We start from the raw sequence: 15,117 nt of genomic DNA on the forward strand, positions 1-15,117 counted from the left end.
GCGGTGGGGGACAGCGGGGAGGCTCCGCGTTTGGGGGCTCTCCGTGCAGGCACCGTGCCGGGGTGTGGAGGATGTGGGGCTGCAGTGTCCGGGTCCCGCTAGGCGCACTGGGGCCGGTTCTGCTGCGTGAGTGTGGGGCGAGCGTCCGTGCAGCCGTGGGCTGTGAGCGGGGCACGCTGAGCCGGCGGTGTGCGAGCGGAGCGGGGCACCCGGCGATGCCTGGGGAGGCGGGGGGAGAACGGCTCTGTGTGAGCGTGTGCGAAATCCCAGGGGCGTGTGAGTGTGGAAGGGCACAGCGCTCTGTGTGTGTGTTTTGTGTTCACGGGCACAGGGCTGTGCGGGCAGAGGGGCCCCCTGCACAGCCCGGCCTGCGTGTCCGAGCTCACGGTGCTCGGTGTTCGGGGGTGGAAGTCGCTGTCCCCTGGGTGCTGGGAGCGGAGCCGGCGCTTGTCGTTGTGCCCGGGCTCCGGGGCTGTGCGGGGCGGAGGGGAAGGTGCTGCGGTCTGTGTGCCTGCAGGGAAGAGGGGCGGTCTCAGGGCATTTGTCCCCTGTGTCGGTCCATACGTGCTTTAAGGATGGGGAATTACAGTTGGCGTGTCCGGAGCAGGGTGTGCAGGATGAGGGGAGCGCTTGAGTTCGCGCTCGGGTGAATGAGAGCTCCGTGTTGTGGTTGGGCTGTACCTTCCAAGGGTGTCTGATTCCTTGCAGTAAAAGCTGTATAAAACCTGCGGTATCGCCCTCCCTGCTCAGCAGCAAGGTGGTTCCAAGTGCGGGTGCGAGGGATGTGTGAGCATCCAGCAGTGAGTGTGGAGAGCTTGTTCACTGTGTTGATATCGTGAGTGTGGGCCTGGATTCACCCAGGCTTATAGGTGCAGTAAATATGGAGGCATTTTTCTATACGCTTCCTGGAAAACAAAGCTACCTTTTTCACGGAGGTTCTCTCATATTGTGGCTCATCTCCATTTGCTTGTGAGGTTTTTTGCTGCTGGGGTTGCTGAAAATAGATCATTTTAAACAATGTGCTAGATGAAAATATTACTGAGAGGCCCAGGATCTTTTGTTCACAAATAGTAGTGCCTTTTGAAAATGTTGCTTGAGTGAATTGATGCTGTGGGGGGGGTTATTTTTCCCCGTGGGTTATGAATAGCTGGCATATCGTTTGGACTAGCAAGCTGTCCATGGTGGCACCTGGAAATAAAAAGAGGTTCTATGAAAGAATGGAAGCTGGAGTTTTTCTTCCAGTAGCATAAAAATGTATTTAGCAATATTATTGGTCACTGCTTTGTGTAGATATTCAATAATCAAAGCACCAGGCATGTAGGCAATCTGTTATTAAAAACACTTTCTGTATCCTGAAGCTGGAGCATCAAGGTCTGTACTTTTTGTTTCCTTCTAATTATTTCTGTGTGCATTTTGGTAGGGTTTTTTTGTCCATTTATTTTGAATCTCAGTGTTTGAGTCAGAGCTGTCTACAGTGATCTTGTCTCTGTATACTAGGATGTAGTAGAGCTCAGTCATTCCCATCAGAATTAAATTGTTATTGTGAATGGTGGTGTGAAAATGTTTTTAGGGTTGTCTCTGGCAGAAATAGCTTTATTGCTTGCTGCTTTAAAATCCTGTACTGAAATAGTTAAACTGCATCTATGTAAGTACCATCTCTGGAGAATCCTGATTTAGTGTAGTCCTGGTTTATGAATGAATCCTGGTGAAATACAAATTGTAGATGTCTTTCAAAAGATGCTTGTAAAAAAAGACCTGTAGTCTGTAGTTTGACTTGATCTGTAGAATTTTTGTCAAGCGGGTAAACGGTGTTCTGCTGGTGAATCATGGACATCCTTGGCAGTGTCAGTGTGGCCTGGAGCTCCATGGGGAATTAGCAGCTGCCTCAGAGGCAGCAGTCTCAGAGTGCAGTAATTGGTATTTCTGTAGCAGTTCTCCCTGTTTCACATGCAAATATCCCCATGAACAAGGTTCTGGACTGAGGAGATGGGGGCTTGGGTCACAAATCTTTCCAGGGTTTCACTTTCTGTTTTATGTCAGTGACTCCGAAATTCAATTCTATAGTACTTGAAACAAATATTTTAAAAAAGCAGTCTCTGGTCAGTGTGGATGTAAACAATTTCTTTTCCATATCACCAGCCCTTAGGCAGTAGGATCTGCAGTGTTGCTGTAAACCCAGAATATTCTATCTTTATATCAGTAAAGTCAGCAAGAGCTATGTTGAAGCACAACTTCTGTTGATTTATCAAAAATAGCTTGGGATTTTATTTTGCATCTAACTTACATAATGGCTTGCCAATACTTAATTTGCAAATACTGAGGCATAGATTTTGTATTTTAAATTATGTGTCTAAAGCATAGTGACCACATCTGGCTGTTTAGCTCTTTTTGTTTGTTTGTTTTTAACTGTGAATTGTCCTTGCCACACTCTGGCCAGGAAATCCTTATTTTATTATTTATCTGAATTTGTCTTCTGACTGCCCAAACAGATCTTGTGTTGCTTTTAATGAACTTCAGAACAGAAAAAAAATCATAGTTCATGAGATATCAAGAGATACTGGAATATTCCGGTAATTTTATGTGTATCTTTGCTTCTGTCTGTATGAACAGCATTAGGCCCCCTGGCAGTTAAGTAATTGAGTCTATCACATCAGTGTAATCACAGTCTGCTTAGCCGAAGAGTTCTGTTTGCTGTTTTGTTTTTTTAAAGGTAGTTCAGTCTGACAGTATAGCACAGGAACCTAAGTCAACCTGTGCCTTCAGCGATTATCCCCCTTTTTAGTGAGCACCTTTAAGAAATGAATTTAGTAAATAGGAAAGGTGCATGATCGACAGCTCCAGAAAATGCAGTGGTGCCATCAGGCTTATTTGTTTATGGCTTTGTCACAACAGCTTCAATTCCCACCTCTTAATTCTGAGGGAACTCCCAGGCAATTATAAGTAGGTGAATGATTGTCTGTAAATAGATGAATGTTGAAATTTCTCCTTTCTCACTTCTGTTTTGTCCTCATAGCATGGAGGAGTAACACCAGTGTATTCCTGTCTGACTTGGGAGCGAGCCCTCCTGTCCTGGCCAGTACCAGGCTTGGCATGGCATTGTTCCAGAAACCATTGTCACCGTTACTTGCATGTCTTTGACTTTTTTTACATCCTGTTTCTGGCCCTTCTAAGGTATATTGTCATTCATGTGATTACAGATTAAACCCCCGAGGCTTAATATTGAGTGTGAAATGCATAAGAATGTTAATTTATAATGCAGTTCTGCCTCTACAGTATGCACTTCTAAACCAATTATATTTTCCTTTCTGAATAAAATTATTTCTGTTGATGGAGCCAATGTTGATTAAATTGAGGACAGTGGTAACTGAACAGCAGCAACAAATCGAATATTCAGCTAAAAAAATAAGCATTCATATAGGATGTATATCCTAAATCTTGATTGCATTCTGGAAATCAAAAACATTGCAAAATGTGGTTCTTCAGCAGCATTTGCTTCAGATTTGAACAAAAAGAGGAACTCTGATTCGGTGTTTTTTTAGGGGAGAGGAGTCAGTGTTTGTGCTCTGAAATGCATCTGATGCAAAATCTGGACGTGACGCAGTTTATAAACAATTATGGAAGTTTTCCACAGTGTTCTCACTGCCTGTCCTGTGTTTGGGCATGGCAGAAATGGGCTCTGTGTGCTTGGGCTTTCTCACTGAGGGCCACTGTTAAGGGTCCTGGTTAAAGATGCTTGGTGTGATGGGCAAGTTCAGGTCAGTGACTTGAAGTTAAAGGAGCTGATTACTACTGTGTGCCTGCCTAAAAGGATTGTATTATGAAGAATACCATTTATATCTTAATGTTTAAAAACCCAATAAATTTAGTGTTACAGCCTTATCTGAAGTACTGACCTACAAAAAACATGCAATGTAATTTTTTGAGTTTTTACCATCTCCATCCATCAAAATTAAATTTGCCATTGTGTTGACTATTTTTGTGTTTTGTAATATCCACCATCTAAGGTCTGTAATATTTCTGTGTTTGATCAACTAAGGAACTTCTTTGGATACATGTTTCTACTTGTTACCGATTATTTGCAGAGATGGCAAATAATTTAGATTGTGAATTGTATTGCAAAACCTTTTGTGATAAAGAATAATGGAGTAGCTTTTGCTTTTTGAGATACTCTTTCTGGTGGAGTGTGTTTTCCTATTTAAGTTGTGCTACTTGGTTGGAGCTGGTTCAAAAGTACATACTCATATTCTCAGCAAGGCTGGCATTTAATGCTGAAATCTGTCCTTAGCAAAAAGGTAATTAAATCAGGGCTGAAGGCTGGAGTTCCACAGAACATGTGAAGTTATTTGATACATTTTTTGTGTGTGATAAAATAGTGGAATGGCTATGGGAAGAGATTTCTGAGTTCTGTGCTTTTCTGTGGCTGTCCAACAGTCTGATGTTCATCGTTCTTCCAGCCTGGGATTGTTTGCCACTTGCTAGGATAACGTGCTCACAGATCTAGAGGAGGTTGCACACTTCAGGTGAAAATAAAAAATAAAATCTTTACTCTGGTATAGAACTAAAATAGTTTTGTTCTTAGCAGACATAATTATCACAGATGTGTTTCCAAGTGTCAATGAATGACTTTTGAGAAAGGGTTTGTGTAGTTCAAAGGCCGAAGGAGCCCTGAGCTCTGTGGCAGCTGAGCAGCAGGTGTAGCTGCACAGGAGCAAATCCCCGACCATCTGGGTGTTAAACCAAGCACTCCTGCCATTTGTCACCTCAGCACCCTTCCCATAGGTGGAGGCAGGATGTAGTGACCAGAAGTTCATCTGTTGAAGGCTGACCTAGAACTAAAAGGTTTCTGGAGTGTTTGCTGCAGGTTGTTACATGCACTATTGAGAGGGGCTGTAGAATGATTTTTGAACTAATAGAAGAGGCTGTGGCCATTCTTCAACACTGCCATGAGGTCTGGCATGAGTGGGACAGAGCCAGTGGGAGGCACCAGCCAGTCAGAGCAGATGCTGAAGTTGCTACATCAGGGTCCTCCAGGTCTCAGGAGAACATGCTGGAATGGTTGCTAGACCCTGTTCACTCAGTGCTCATGGACTGCTGGCTTACCCAGCTTCTTCAGGTTTTTTTCTGCTCTCATCTTAGTGCAATTGCCTTGTTCTCCAGTGTTCTTTGTCTTCCAGCAGTTTAGCTTACTTCAAAAATGTTTCTGCTCAGTTTATCCAGTGACAAGGCATTTTATCTGCACAAAAGATAAGTCATGTAGTAAACACTGATTACTGCAGGTTGGTTGTAGCTTGTCTCATGTCTATTTAGATTGTAAGCTTGTCAGGACAAGGGCTTGGATGTGTGTTACTGAGCATACAGAGGCTGGTGTAAGTCTTGGGAATTTTGAGTATATTTGAGATATTCCTTAATAAAACTAGGCTTTGCTTCATTGCCAGATGAGGATTACTTTCCCTTATATTACTTGTCTGTGAGACAGAAATTTGGAATTAAAAAAATTCAAAGCCAGAAAATAAATTGTCAGCATTAAACCAATGCATGATGATGAGTTTAAGTGGAAGATGCCCTGTGCTGTAATATGGCAGCTTAAGAAGTCTTGCTGACTTGTCAAGAAAATACTCTTTCTGGTAGTAAAGCGTTTGAACAGCTATACTCTAGACTAAATACTGAAGTGTCAAAACAAAAAAGCTTCCAGTGGGATTTTCTGCTTACTAGTTCAAACTCTGAAAGATTTTTGGAGCCAAGACACGTTCACTAATGGAGAAGAAGGTAATCCTTGATGTGAAGTAATGGATTATGTCCTTTTGATATGGTATGTGAATTTACACCTTCATATGCCAGACTGAGGAGTGATCCTGGTTATGTGTTCTTTATTTCCCATTTAAATCATGCTATGCTAAAATAGCTGAACACACTTCAGAGTTGGAGCACTGTGTTATCTCCTTTTGGAAATGTCCAGACCTTTCTAATGTTGCAATGTGGTGAAGAATTCATCTGTTCATCTGTTGAGTTCATCCTCATGTTGCAAAATGTGGAATATGTAAAATTTTCTTGAGAAAGGATGTTCCTTGGTCTTTGTGTACTTTCAAGCCTGCTCAGCAAGGAGGGAAATTTAATCTGTGAGGCAAATAGCAACTAACAGGTAAGATCTAAGTGATGTCCAGGTGTTGAAAAAACAAATTAGTGGTTTAAGAATTGCCTTGTTAAGATTTAGGGCTTGACAGGCTTCAGTGATCTCAGATGTGGGGGCAGCTAACAAGGCTTGGGAAGAAGGATGTAACAGTGATAGTGGGCACAGGGAGTGCAGAACTTAAGGCCACAAGGACAGTTGGCAGAACCCCCAAGATAAAGATGAAGCCTATAAAGCCAACTCAGCATCTCTGCTGGATCAGTTCTGAGTGGATCAAAGGTAATTATGGCAGGGGGAGATCACAGCAGTGACTGATGGACCCCCAAGCCCAGAAACCCACTGACCCAAAGGAAGAGAGACTAGATACACAGACTAATTAGTGTGAGAAACAAGAGAGGTCCTTAGCCCATGGAAGATAGAATACTGATTGTAAAGAGAACTATGTAACTTGTAGCCAGTGAACGCTAATTCCTTTCTTTGCTAAAATGTATAAATAGTAAGAAGTTTTGATAGTTTGTGTGCTTGACTTGCTGAATACCCCTGAGCACTCAGGCTTGCACAACTCAGAAACAAATAATCAGTGCCTCTCTCAAGTGTGCTTGTTGCCCCTCAAGTAACAAATCTGATTTGTGTGGACTGCACTGGCAGTGCTGTGCAGCAGATCAGCCCCAGCATGACCCCACCTTGTTCCAGCCTTTAGACCAGAGCTTCTGGTTTAGTTTTCTACTGGTAGAGATTTCAGGAAAAACCTCACATACCTGAACCAACATGTGGTGAGCAAAGGCAGCTTACATGAAAAACAAGAATTGCTTGAACCAAACTGCCAATTTAGACATGTTCAGTGTGGGTGCACCCAGTGTAGACTGGGAGACTGGGCTTAGTGAGGGTGGGCTGGAATAGTGGATTCCTAAGGCTGCTTTGATTTCAGAGCCAGTGTGCTGGATCTCACTTCTTTCTCCCTGGGAGCAGAAGTGTGAGACACAACCATTGATTGGCCTGGCCAGTTACAGAAACATTTCTGTCATGTGGAAGAACTGTTCAGTCTGACAGGGTTTATTTTCTATTGAAATCTCAAAAGTAGTAGAAGTGTATTTTTAAAAAGCATTTTGTTTTTTGTTCAGAAGTGCTGATTAGCATGAAAAGCCAAGAACTCAGATACTATCGAAAGGAATTTCTGGTTGCCTGTAGAACCCTTCCTCTGTACTTGATGAGAAATCTCAATTATGTGGTCGTGTACGGTTTCTTTGTCATTTTAATTGCACAGATCAAGTCTGTAACTAAACTTAGAGGTGGGGATAACCATAAAGCAGGTATTTCCTAAATCTTCAGTTGCTGGATTTAGAATCCAAATACTATTTTGATATCTGTTTATAATACCTTTTCACAAAACCAGAAGCTATTCCATGCTATCAAACACCTGGTTGAAAAAAAGTAAAAGCTGCTTGTAGCCGCCTCTAGTCCTGGGAGTGTTTTTTCTTTCTTTTAAACAGAAGACAGACTGCTTCTACTTGACTTGAGTATACACACCAGATAAAAATCAAGTTAAATATTGCTACATAAGCTTTTAAGAGTAGACTTAAATTGTACATAGCTTTCCTCGATAATTTGTGGTCACTTTAGTTTCCTGAGAGCTACAGGGTTTTGACATTCTCAGCTTCCTTACTGTGCATAAGAGCTGATGAGTGCTCAGATTGTTCTGTGTTGTCCTTCACCATTGCTGTTGATGTTGGAGAGCAAATGTTGAGTTCTATGTGAAATTCACAGTTACTTAGATTTATGGTGCTGTAATTCTTGAATATTTTTGCCAGTAAGTTCAGAATTTTTGGTCTCCTTTGCAACTGAAATGGTTGTTGTTTATATCAGTATGGGACAGGAAATCATTCTACATCTGGATGTATTTTAATTGTTCAGTACTTCATTTTGCAACATAAGTAAGTCTCAATAATTCTGGTTTTTATTATTTAATTATCCAGGCCTCTGAAGGGAAAATTTTAAAACATTTCTGTCACTCGTCATGCATCAAGATTGGAGCTGTGAAACTACAAGTAGATGTGTAGAGTTTGAGGGAAGTGCTAGAGTGACATCCCATTTGAGGTGAGCTTGGGAAGCTGAAGAGTTCCTTTCTCCTGAGGCTCCTTCTCTAGTTTGTTGAGAAATTAACCAAAGCAGGAAGAGATCTGTCTGCTGTGACTAACCACAGAAATGGCACTTAGCATGAGCAAACCCATTTCATTGTTTATGTAACAAAGCTTTCTTCAGTCAGTGGTTTGTGGACATTGACAGCTTGTGCCTCCTGCACAGACCGCATGCAGGTGTTTCTGAAGTGTTTGAAGCTACTTTTTCCTTCTCCAGAACCATCTTGCATCTGACAGACAAATGAGTTTTACCCATGTTCTGTGTGGTAATCTCAGATTCATGTTTAGATTGACTAAAAGAGTATCTTTGGGATCAGGTCTGAACACTTGTTTTTGAGCATCTATTGTCTTCTGTAGGATTAATTTTACAGTTACAACTGTTCTTAGATTTTGCTTGGCTTCAGCTAAAGCATTGTTAGAAAAGCTGGCTAGGAAAATCTATCTGTGATGAATTAGGAGAGCAGTTCTGGGTTGTGTGGGGGTTTATGATCTTGTTTCTTAACACAGTTTTGGAGCACAAGCCTAACACCAATGTCCTGGATCAGCAACATACTTTTATGAAAATTATAATAATATCAAGATGAGTTTCAGATGAGTAAATTGCCTAGCTGAGCCTTGTATTTCAAATTCAGCATGTAGTGTATGTAAGACCTGGATATAAAAGGAACTGTACTGGTTTAAATAAAAAGCCAGTCTGTCATATCAGCATGTTCCTGATGGGAAGCAGTACTTCATCCTTAGGGAAAAGTGCAAAACCAAGGCAAATGTGATGGTAATACTACTTAAATACCTGCCTGCATACTGCTGTAACTTGACAGCTTGAGCTTTTTGTTTTCCCTCTTGATCACGGCTTAAATTGATAGAAGGTAACTTCTCACTTCTTATAGCTTCCCTTCCAGACTGATTTCCTAGAATTCTTTCCTTTTGATCTTTCTATATATTGTTTTTTAATCACCATCTTATAGTAACTAAAGACTTTACTTTTTCTGTCAAAAGAAAACTAAAGGGCAATCAACTTCTTCATATTTTTCTAGTTCCTCTTTCAAATGTAACCTTAGTAATGGTGCACTTCTCACTTTCATTGTTCCTGCAGAGATAATGTATTGAAATACCCTGTGATTCATGAGCAGGCATGGGTAGTGTCTTCTGGTTAGTCCTCACATAACACTCCCACTGAGAGTTCTCCAGTCTAAACTGGTTAAGCAAAGGATTCCTATCATCTCACTTCTAGAGGAGTTGTCAACCTAAATCATCTGTGGTTCTGCATTTAGCAGCTTTCCTTGCTCCTCCAGTCTATTAACCCTTACAAAGCCATTCTCAATGCTAGCAGCCTCCTTTCAGGTGAGATGGAAGCTGTCTTGTTTATAGAGGAGCACTCTATTCCTAAAGTTCCTTCCTTTTTTCCAACTGCATTTTCTTGGTCATCTGTTGTATTATTAGTCTTCAAAAAGTACCTAAATTGCGCGTGTTTCACATCTACATTTTATTTACCATAATAGGCAATGCTGTCTCATAAACTTCTTGTTTGTTATGAAAACATTTTTGGAGTAGAAATCATCCTTTAGTTTGGATAAAAATAGCTTTACTTGATTTTAAAAAACTGCAAGTGCATTCAATATGAGAATATTGTGGAAAACTATAGATACTTAAATCTTTATCTTCATAAAATCTGGACCTACCCCTGGAGCTATTCTAATGCTGTTTTGCAATGATGGAATGAAAAATTGCTTCGGATAGAAGTCATGCTATCTCCTACCTCTTTATTTATCTTTTTTTTATTTTATTGTTGAAAGATAGTGGGTGTCATTTCCTATTCTAACAGGATTTCTGGGTTTTATAATAAAAAAGTATAATCGTTGCCCTACAAAGTGTCCTCAAAGGCATTGTTTCCAGAGAAGTGGTTCCTACAGTAATTTACAAATACAGTGCCCTTGGTCTGTGTTTTGATGTGCAGCTGTGTGGGTTCTGTACCAGGGCACACTGAGGGGCTCCAGCCAGACTGTGCTGCTGTGATTTGTGTCAGCCAGGCTGGAAACCACAGCTGGTTTGTGTCCCCTGTGGGGTGTTACCCCCCTGCTCCACTCATCCAGAGCAGAGATTCTGCTTCTTGTCTGGCCTTGCTTCTAGATTTTATTTCTGCAGAAGAAATAGCAAAGCTGTTTTGACCTGGGACTTTCCAAGATGTGTGGTTGAGGTGTGGCTGGAAGCAAATACAGCAGCAAAATTTTTGTGGTGCCTTTGAGCCTTCTTGTTTAGATCTACAGTGCTGCTCCTGGGACAGTGGCAGTAGGGTGGGATTCTGCCTTTTGTTTTGTGGATTGATCTTTGTACCAGCCTTCAGTCACCTTTCCAGCTGCTGACAAAGCCAAATCAGGAAGAGGCTTAAAGCTGGGTTTGTTTGGTTTTTTTTTCACAATGGGGCTCTATGAAAGCCTTCAGCGTGTGCTGGAGGTTGTAGAACTGGGCCAGCAATAAAACTGTGGGCATCTCTTGTGTGTGCAGGTGTTGCACTCAGCTGAATATTAAAACAAGAGAGCATTTGTTTAAAAAGGGTTTTGCAGAAAACCTTTGTGTGAAAGCTGTCATTTTTCTGTAACATTTTGAAAACTGATGTAGTGGAAAACAGAAAATGAACTTCACTGGTTGTGAAAACTTTCTCGAGCATGCTAATTTTTTTAATAAGCTTTTTAGGTTTTGTTGAGACGTTCAGTTGTAGTTAACTTTATTCCATTTTTCTCACAGTTCATTAGGAATGCCACTCCTTCAACCTAAGAACATATTTTTCTGGCTCTTGCAGGTAAAGTTTGCAGAATTCTGCATCAGCAGTGGATACCCTGATTTTTAGGAAGACGTTGTGATACTTAAGCTTGAGGCTGTTTTTTAGAAATAATGGAATGACAGCCAGATAGCACACAAAATTTCACATATTCTAGACTTCAAGAGGTAAAGTTAAAGCAAGTGCCAAAAATCACTCCACAGGAAGATGGTGTTTCATGGTACCAGTGAGGAAGAAGCTAAGCGATATTGATTCCAGTGCTGGCCCTAAGAAATGCTGCTCGTAGCTGGTTTGCCAGTTAAACTTCAGGTTGTTGAGCTCTCTTTGAACCTGACAATGACTTGGAGCCAATTTTCCAACCCTTTTCTAGACTTTTTGCAGACCTGTTCATTCCAGTGATAATGTGATGGGAGCTAAGCAGAAACAGTTATTCCATGTGAGTGTTAAAAACTGAGAACTAAAGCCTGAAATAGCAAGGCATCTGTATTACTTCTCTGTTAAAAGAGTTTGTTCAGCATTTCTGAGAAACCACATCCTTTTGAAATGTCCTGGGTTGGCAGCCAGAGTTCCTTTCAGAAGACTAGGCAGTTGTTCTCAAGTAAATATCTCTTTCTTCCAAGGTAGTTTGGTGGACTTTTGATGGCACTGGTAGCTTAGCTGATAATTTCCAGGATTCTTGGGTCACATTTCATTTGTATTTTCTGGTTCTTTTCAAGGTTTCATACGGTCAGAGGTGCTGTGCATTTTGGTAACGCTCTGTTTTGTCATAATTCCAGCATGCAGATTTGCATAATGCAATCATGCATTGTCAGAATAACTTTAGCTCCATGGTCAAAGATCTCTCCTCTTTCTGCTTTTAGGCCATGTTAAATTGCATCTTGACTTTTATATATAAATACCTGTGGCATTGGTTTATGCAACGTTATCCCCTTTTCAGTTAAGTTACAAATATGTAGCTGGAGAATGTCAGTTACTGTGTAAGGGTGCCTTGGGAACTTGGGTTTAGCATTGCAGATACATTGTACAATAACATTGGATTCTAATGTAGCTGTCAAACAGGAGAAATAACTGAATTTTTGCCTTGATTTACTGTTGTGCCTAGAGTTGGAGAGGAAGAAACCCAAGAGTTGCACAGAACAAAGACTTGATAGAGGAGGGACAATCATAATTGATATTCACTGTCATTGTAACTGTAACTGTGTAGTAGGAAATGTATTTTTGAATTCCTGTCACTCTTCTACTTTCTGTTGTAATTGCATATTGAGCAATAATCTTTCAGTATTTTAAGGCTCTTTTGTGTATTAATTATATGCGGTAGCATCTGGTAAAACTGAATTATTTTACACTTCTTGCAACACCTTAATTTTTAAGAGCATGACAAGAATAACAGTGGATACTTTTATCTCCTCTTACTGAAGGGAAAGTCTTGACTAAAAAAGGAATCTTTTTTTTCTGTTTGCTTCTAGATCTTTCAAAGAACAGATTTACTGAAATTCCTCCTGATGTCTGGCTGTTTGCACCACTGGAAACTTTAAATTTGTATCACAACTGCATCAAATCCATTCCAGAATCTATTAAAAACCTGCAAATGCTTACCTACCTTAACATTAGGTGAGTAATGGTGGTTGGTTTTGGTCTTTATTTAACATATCTCCTTAGAGAGTTGGCATTTTACTTCATCAGGTCATTGTGTTTGCAGAGTTTTCTTTGTTTCTGATGTTATGTAGACAGACAGTGTTCAGAAATCCAGCTATAGAAATTTGCTGCTATCAAGAGGCCAGAAAGTCCTGCTCATTTTGCACATTATTTACATCCACTGCTGTACTGCTCTTTTTAAACTTGGAAAACATATGGTTGGATTTTGTCACTAGAACAGAAGATGGATATGAGCTCTGGAAGGTGAGGGAATCTAGAAAACTCTCCTGACCCTGTTTTCTACAATACTCCTTGTTTCTGATATTAGCTGCATCAAATCCAAAACAGTTTTCTCAGTTAAGAGCTGAGTAGGTTCTGTGTCTCAAAATCTGCAAATCTCAGTTCTTACAGTATGAATTCATAAGTGAGGTACCCTGTCACAACTTTAAAGAGGATTAATATGATACAAAACCACAGCATGTTCTGAAAGAAATAGGGCCTAACTTTCTTCAGCAGCAAGCCATTTCTCTTTTGATGGTGTTTGAGGTGCTGAATACACTTCTTTACACAGAAATGCTGTGTATTCTAATTCTTCTTTCAAGAGTCAGCTCTCCTGATGATCCTTTGCCAAACTGTGCTTTGTTCTCATCTCTGTGCTCCTGTCCAAGGGCTGATTTGCAGTGCAGGAACATGTGGGCTGTAGCATTGGAGAACAGGCTAAAATCCTGCCTTCCTAGCTCAGGGGCTTTGTTACAGGAGAAAACCACATTCTAATATGGGCTTCAGATGGTGGAAATGTATTGTGCATTTCATAGTAAAGCAGGCAGCTCCTAAAAAACCCAAAAACCTGAAAAAAACAGAGGAAATCTATGTAAGTGACATGAATGACTGCTTCATTGCCATGTTTTTATAGTCAGTTCAAAAAAAGTTTACTTGCATATTTTTGCTTCTCATGCTTTCAACCAAAAAAGCCTGGCATATCTGCCCAAAATGCAACATAAAAAGAGACTTAATTCATATCTACATAAATAACTTCTCTGTATTGTTCACTTATAATTCAGCCTTTCTTTTCCCTTTTTCTTGCTTTCAAGTCGAAATCTTTTGTCAACATTGCCAAAATACCTGTTTGATCTTCCACTGAAAGTTCTGGTTGTCAGTAATAACAAGCTGGTCTCCATTCCAGAAGAAATTGGAAAGTTGAGAGATCTAATGGAGTTGGTAAGTACAACTGTGAATCTTTGTAGTCAGTACATTTAAAAGCACTATATATATAAGCACTATATATATCATATATTCATTATATATTCAGTATAATAGATTATTAATATTTATAAAATATAGAACTACAAAATTTAAATTCAGTTACTGTGTTGTGTTGATATTTTGGTTTATTTTTCAAGTTGTGAAATCCAGAATGCACACTTGATGGTGATTAAGGACATAGTAGAGAGTTTCATTCCAGTACCTCTGATATACCTATTTAGAACATTAAAAGGCTGGAAAGACTCTGTGATTGTTCAATCACTCTGGTTTACATAAATTAATATTAAATTAGTGTCAGAAATAGCTGTAATCTGTGTTCACTTGATGCAGCTTTGTCACCCTCTAGTGCTTGTATCCAAAAAGCTGGTGAGCCTGCTATTGCTATTGCCTGCTCTTTTTAGTTTCATGGGTTGGTTCAAGGTTTATTAAGGAAAAAGAATTTTTAGAAGAGGAGCAGAATGCCAGTCAATTGCCAGCAATAGCACAAGAAGTTTTTGACAGATCTGGGAACTGCACCAGGAATTTCTGATTCCTAGGCTACAGTATTCATTTCAAACCCAGTATTTCATCATTCATTGATTTAACTTGAATTGAATTTCTGGAATCACTCAACATTTAAAAAACCAGCAAGATCTGTTATGGTACATCTTCTCCGTGGAAAATCCAAGATAGTTGGGTTTCTTTTCTTGGATTTCTTTTCTTTTAATAGTATGCTTTCTAATAGTTTTGATCACAGTATTCCTCTGTGTAATTTCATTTAAGATGTTCAGTTGATTTATTAATTATATCTTTCTTAGGATATTAGCTGTAATGAACTTCAAGTTCTTCCCCAGCAAATAGGAAAATTGCAGTCACTTAGAGAATTGAACATAAGAAGAAATAATCTCCATATGTTGCCAGATGGTGAGCTACTCATCTTCTTTCCATTGATGTGGGCAAATTAGGCAAAGTGTTAAGAAGATAACTGATTCTTTTTTTTTTGTTTGCTTTTTTCCCTGAATGCAGAATTAGGAGACCTTCCCTTGGTAAAGCTGGATTTTTCTTGTAATAAAATTACAGAAATTCCCATTTGTTACAGAAAGTTACGTCACTTACAAGTTATAGTTTTGGATAACAATCCAATGCAGATACCACCAGCACAGGTTAGTATTAAAGCACACAAGTACAGAAATTTGCATTAG

The 15,117-nt window shown here is 40.0% G+C and overlaps 1 protein-coding gene across 1 annotated transcript in view; it reads left to right on the forward strand.

Moving 5' to 3' along the window:
* Positions 1-215: 215 nt before the first annotated feature.
* The window catches only part of LRCH2 (leucine rich repeats and calponin homology domain containing 2), a 39,016-nt gene continuing 24,114 nt past the window's right edge, over positions 216-15,117 (forward strand). The window contains exons 1-5 of the mRNA XM_031056111.1: positions 216-276; positions 12,505-12,649; positions 13,765-13,891; positions 14,734-14,839; positions 14,942-15,078. Of these exons, the coding sequence (XP_030911971.1) occupies positions 216-276; positions 12,505-12,649; positions 13,765-13,891; positions 14,734-14,839; positions 14,942-15,078 (576 nt within the window). The remainder of the gene's footprint in view (positions 277-12,504; positions 12,650-13,764; positions 13,892-14,733; positions 14,840-14,941; positions 15,079-15,117) is intronic.

Source organism: Geospiza fortis, unplaced genomic scaffold, assembly GCF_000277835.1.
Source record: "Geospiza fortis unplaced genomic scaffold, GeoFor_1.0 scaffold157, whole genome shotgun sequence".
Taxonomy (NCBI): domain Eukaryota; kingdom Metazoa; phylum Chordata; class Aves; order Passeriformes; family Thraupidae; genus Geospiza; species Geospiza fortis.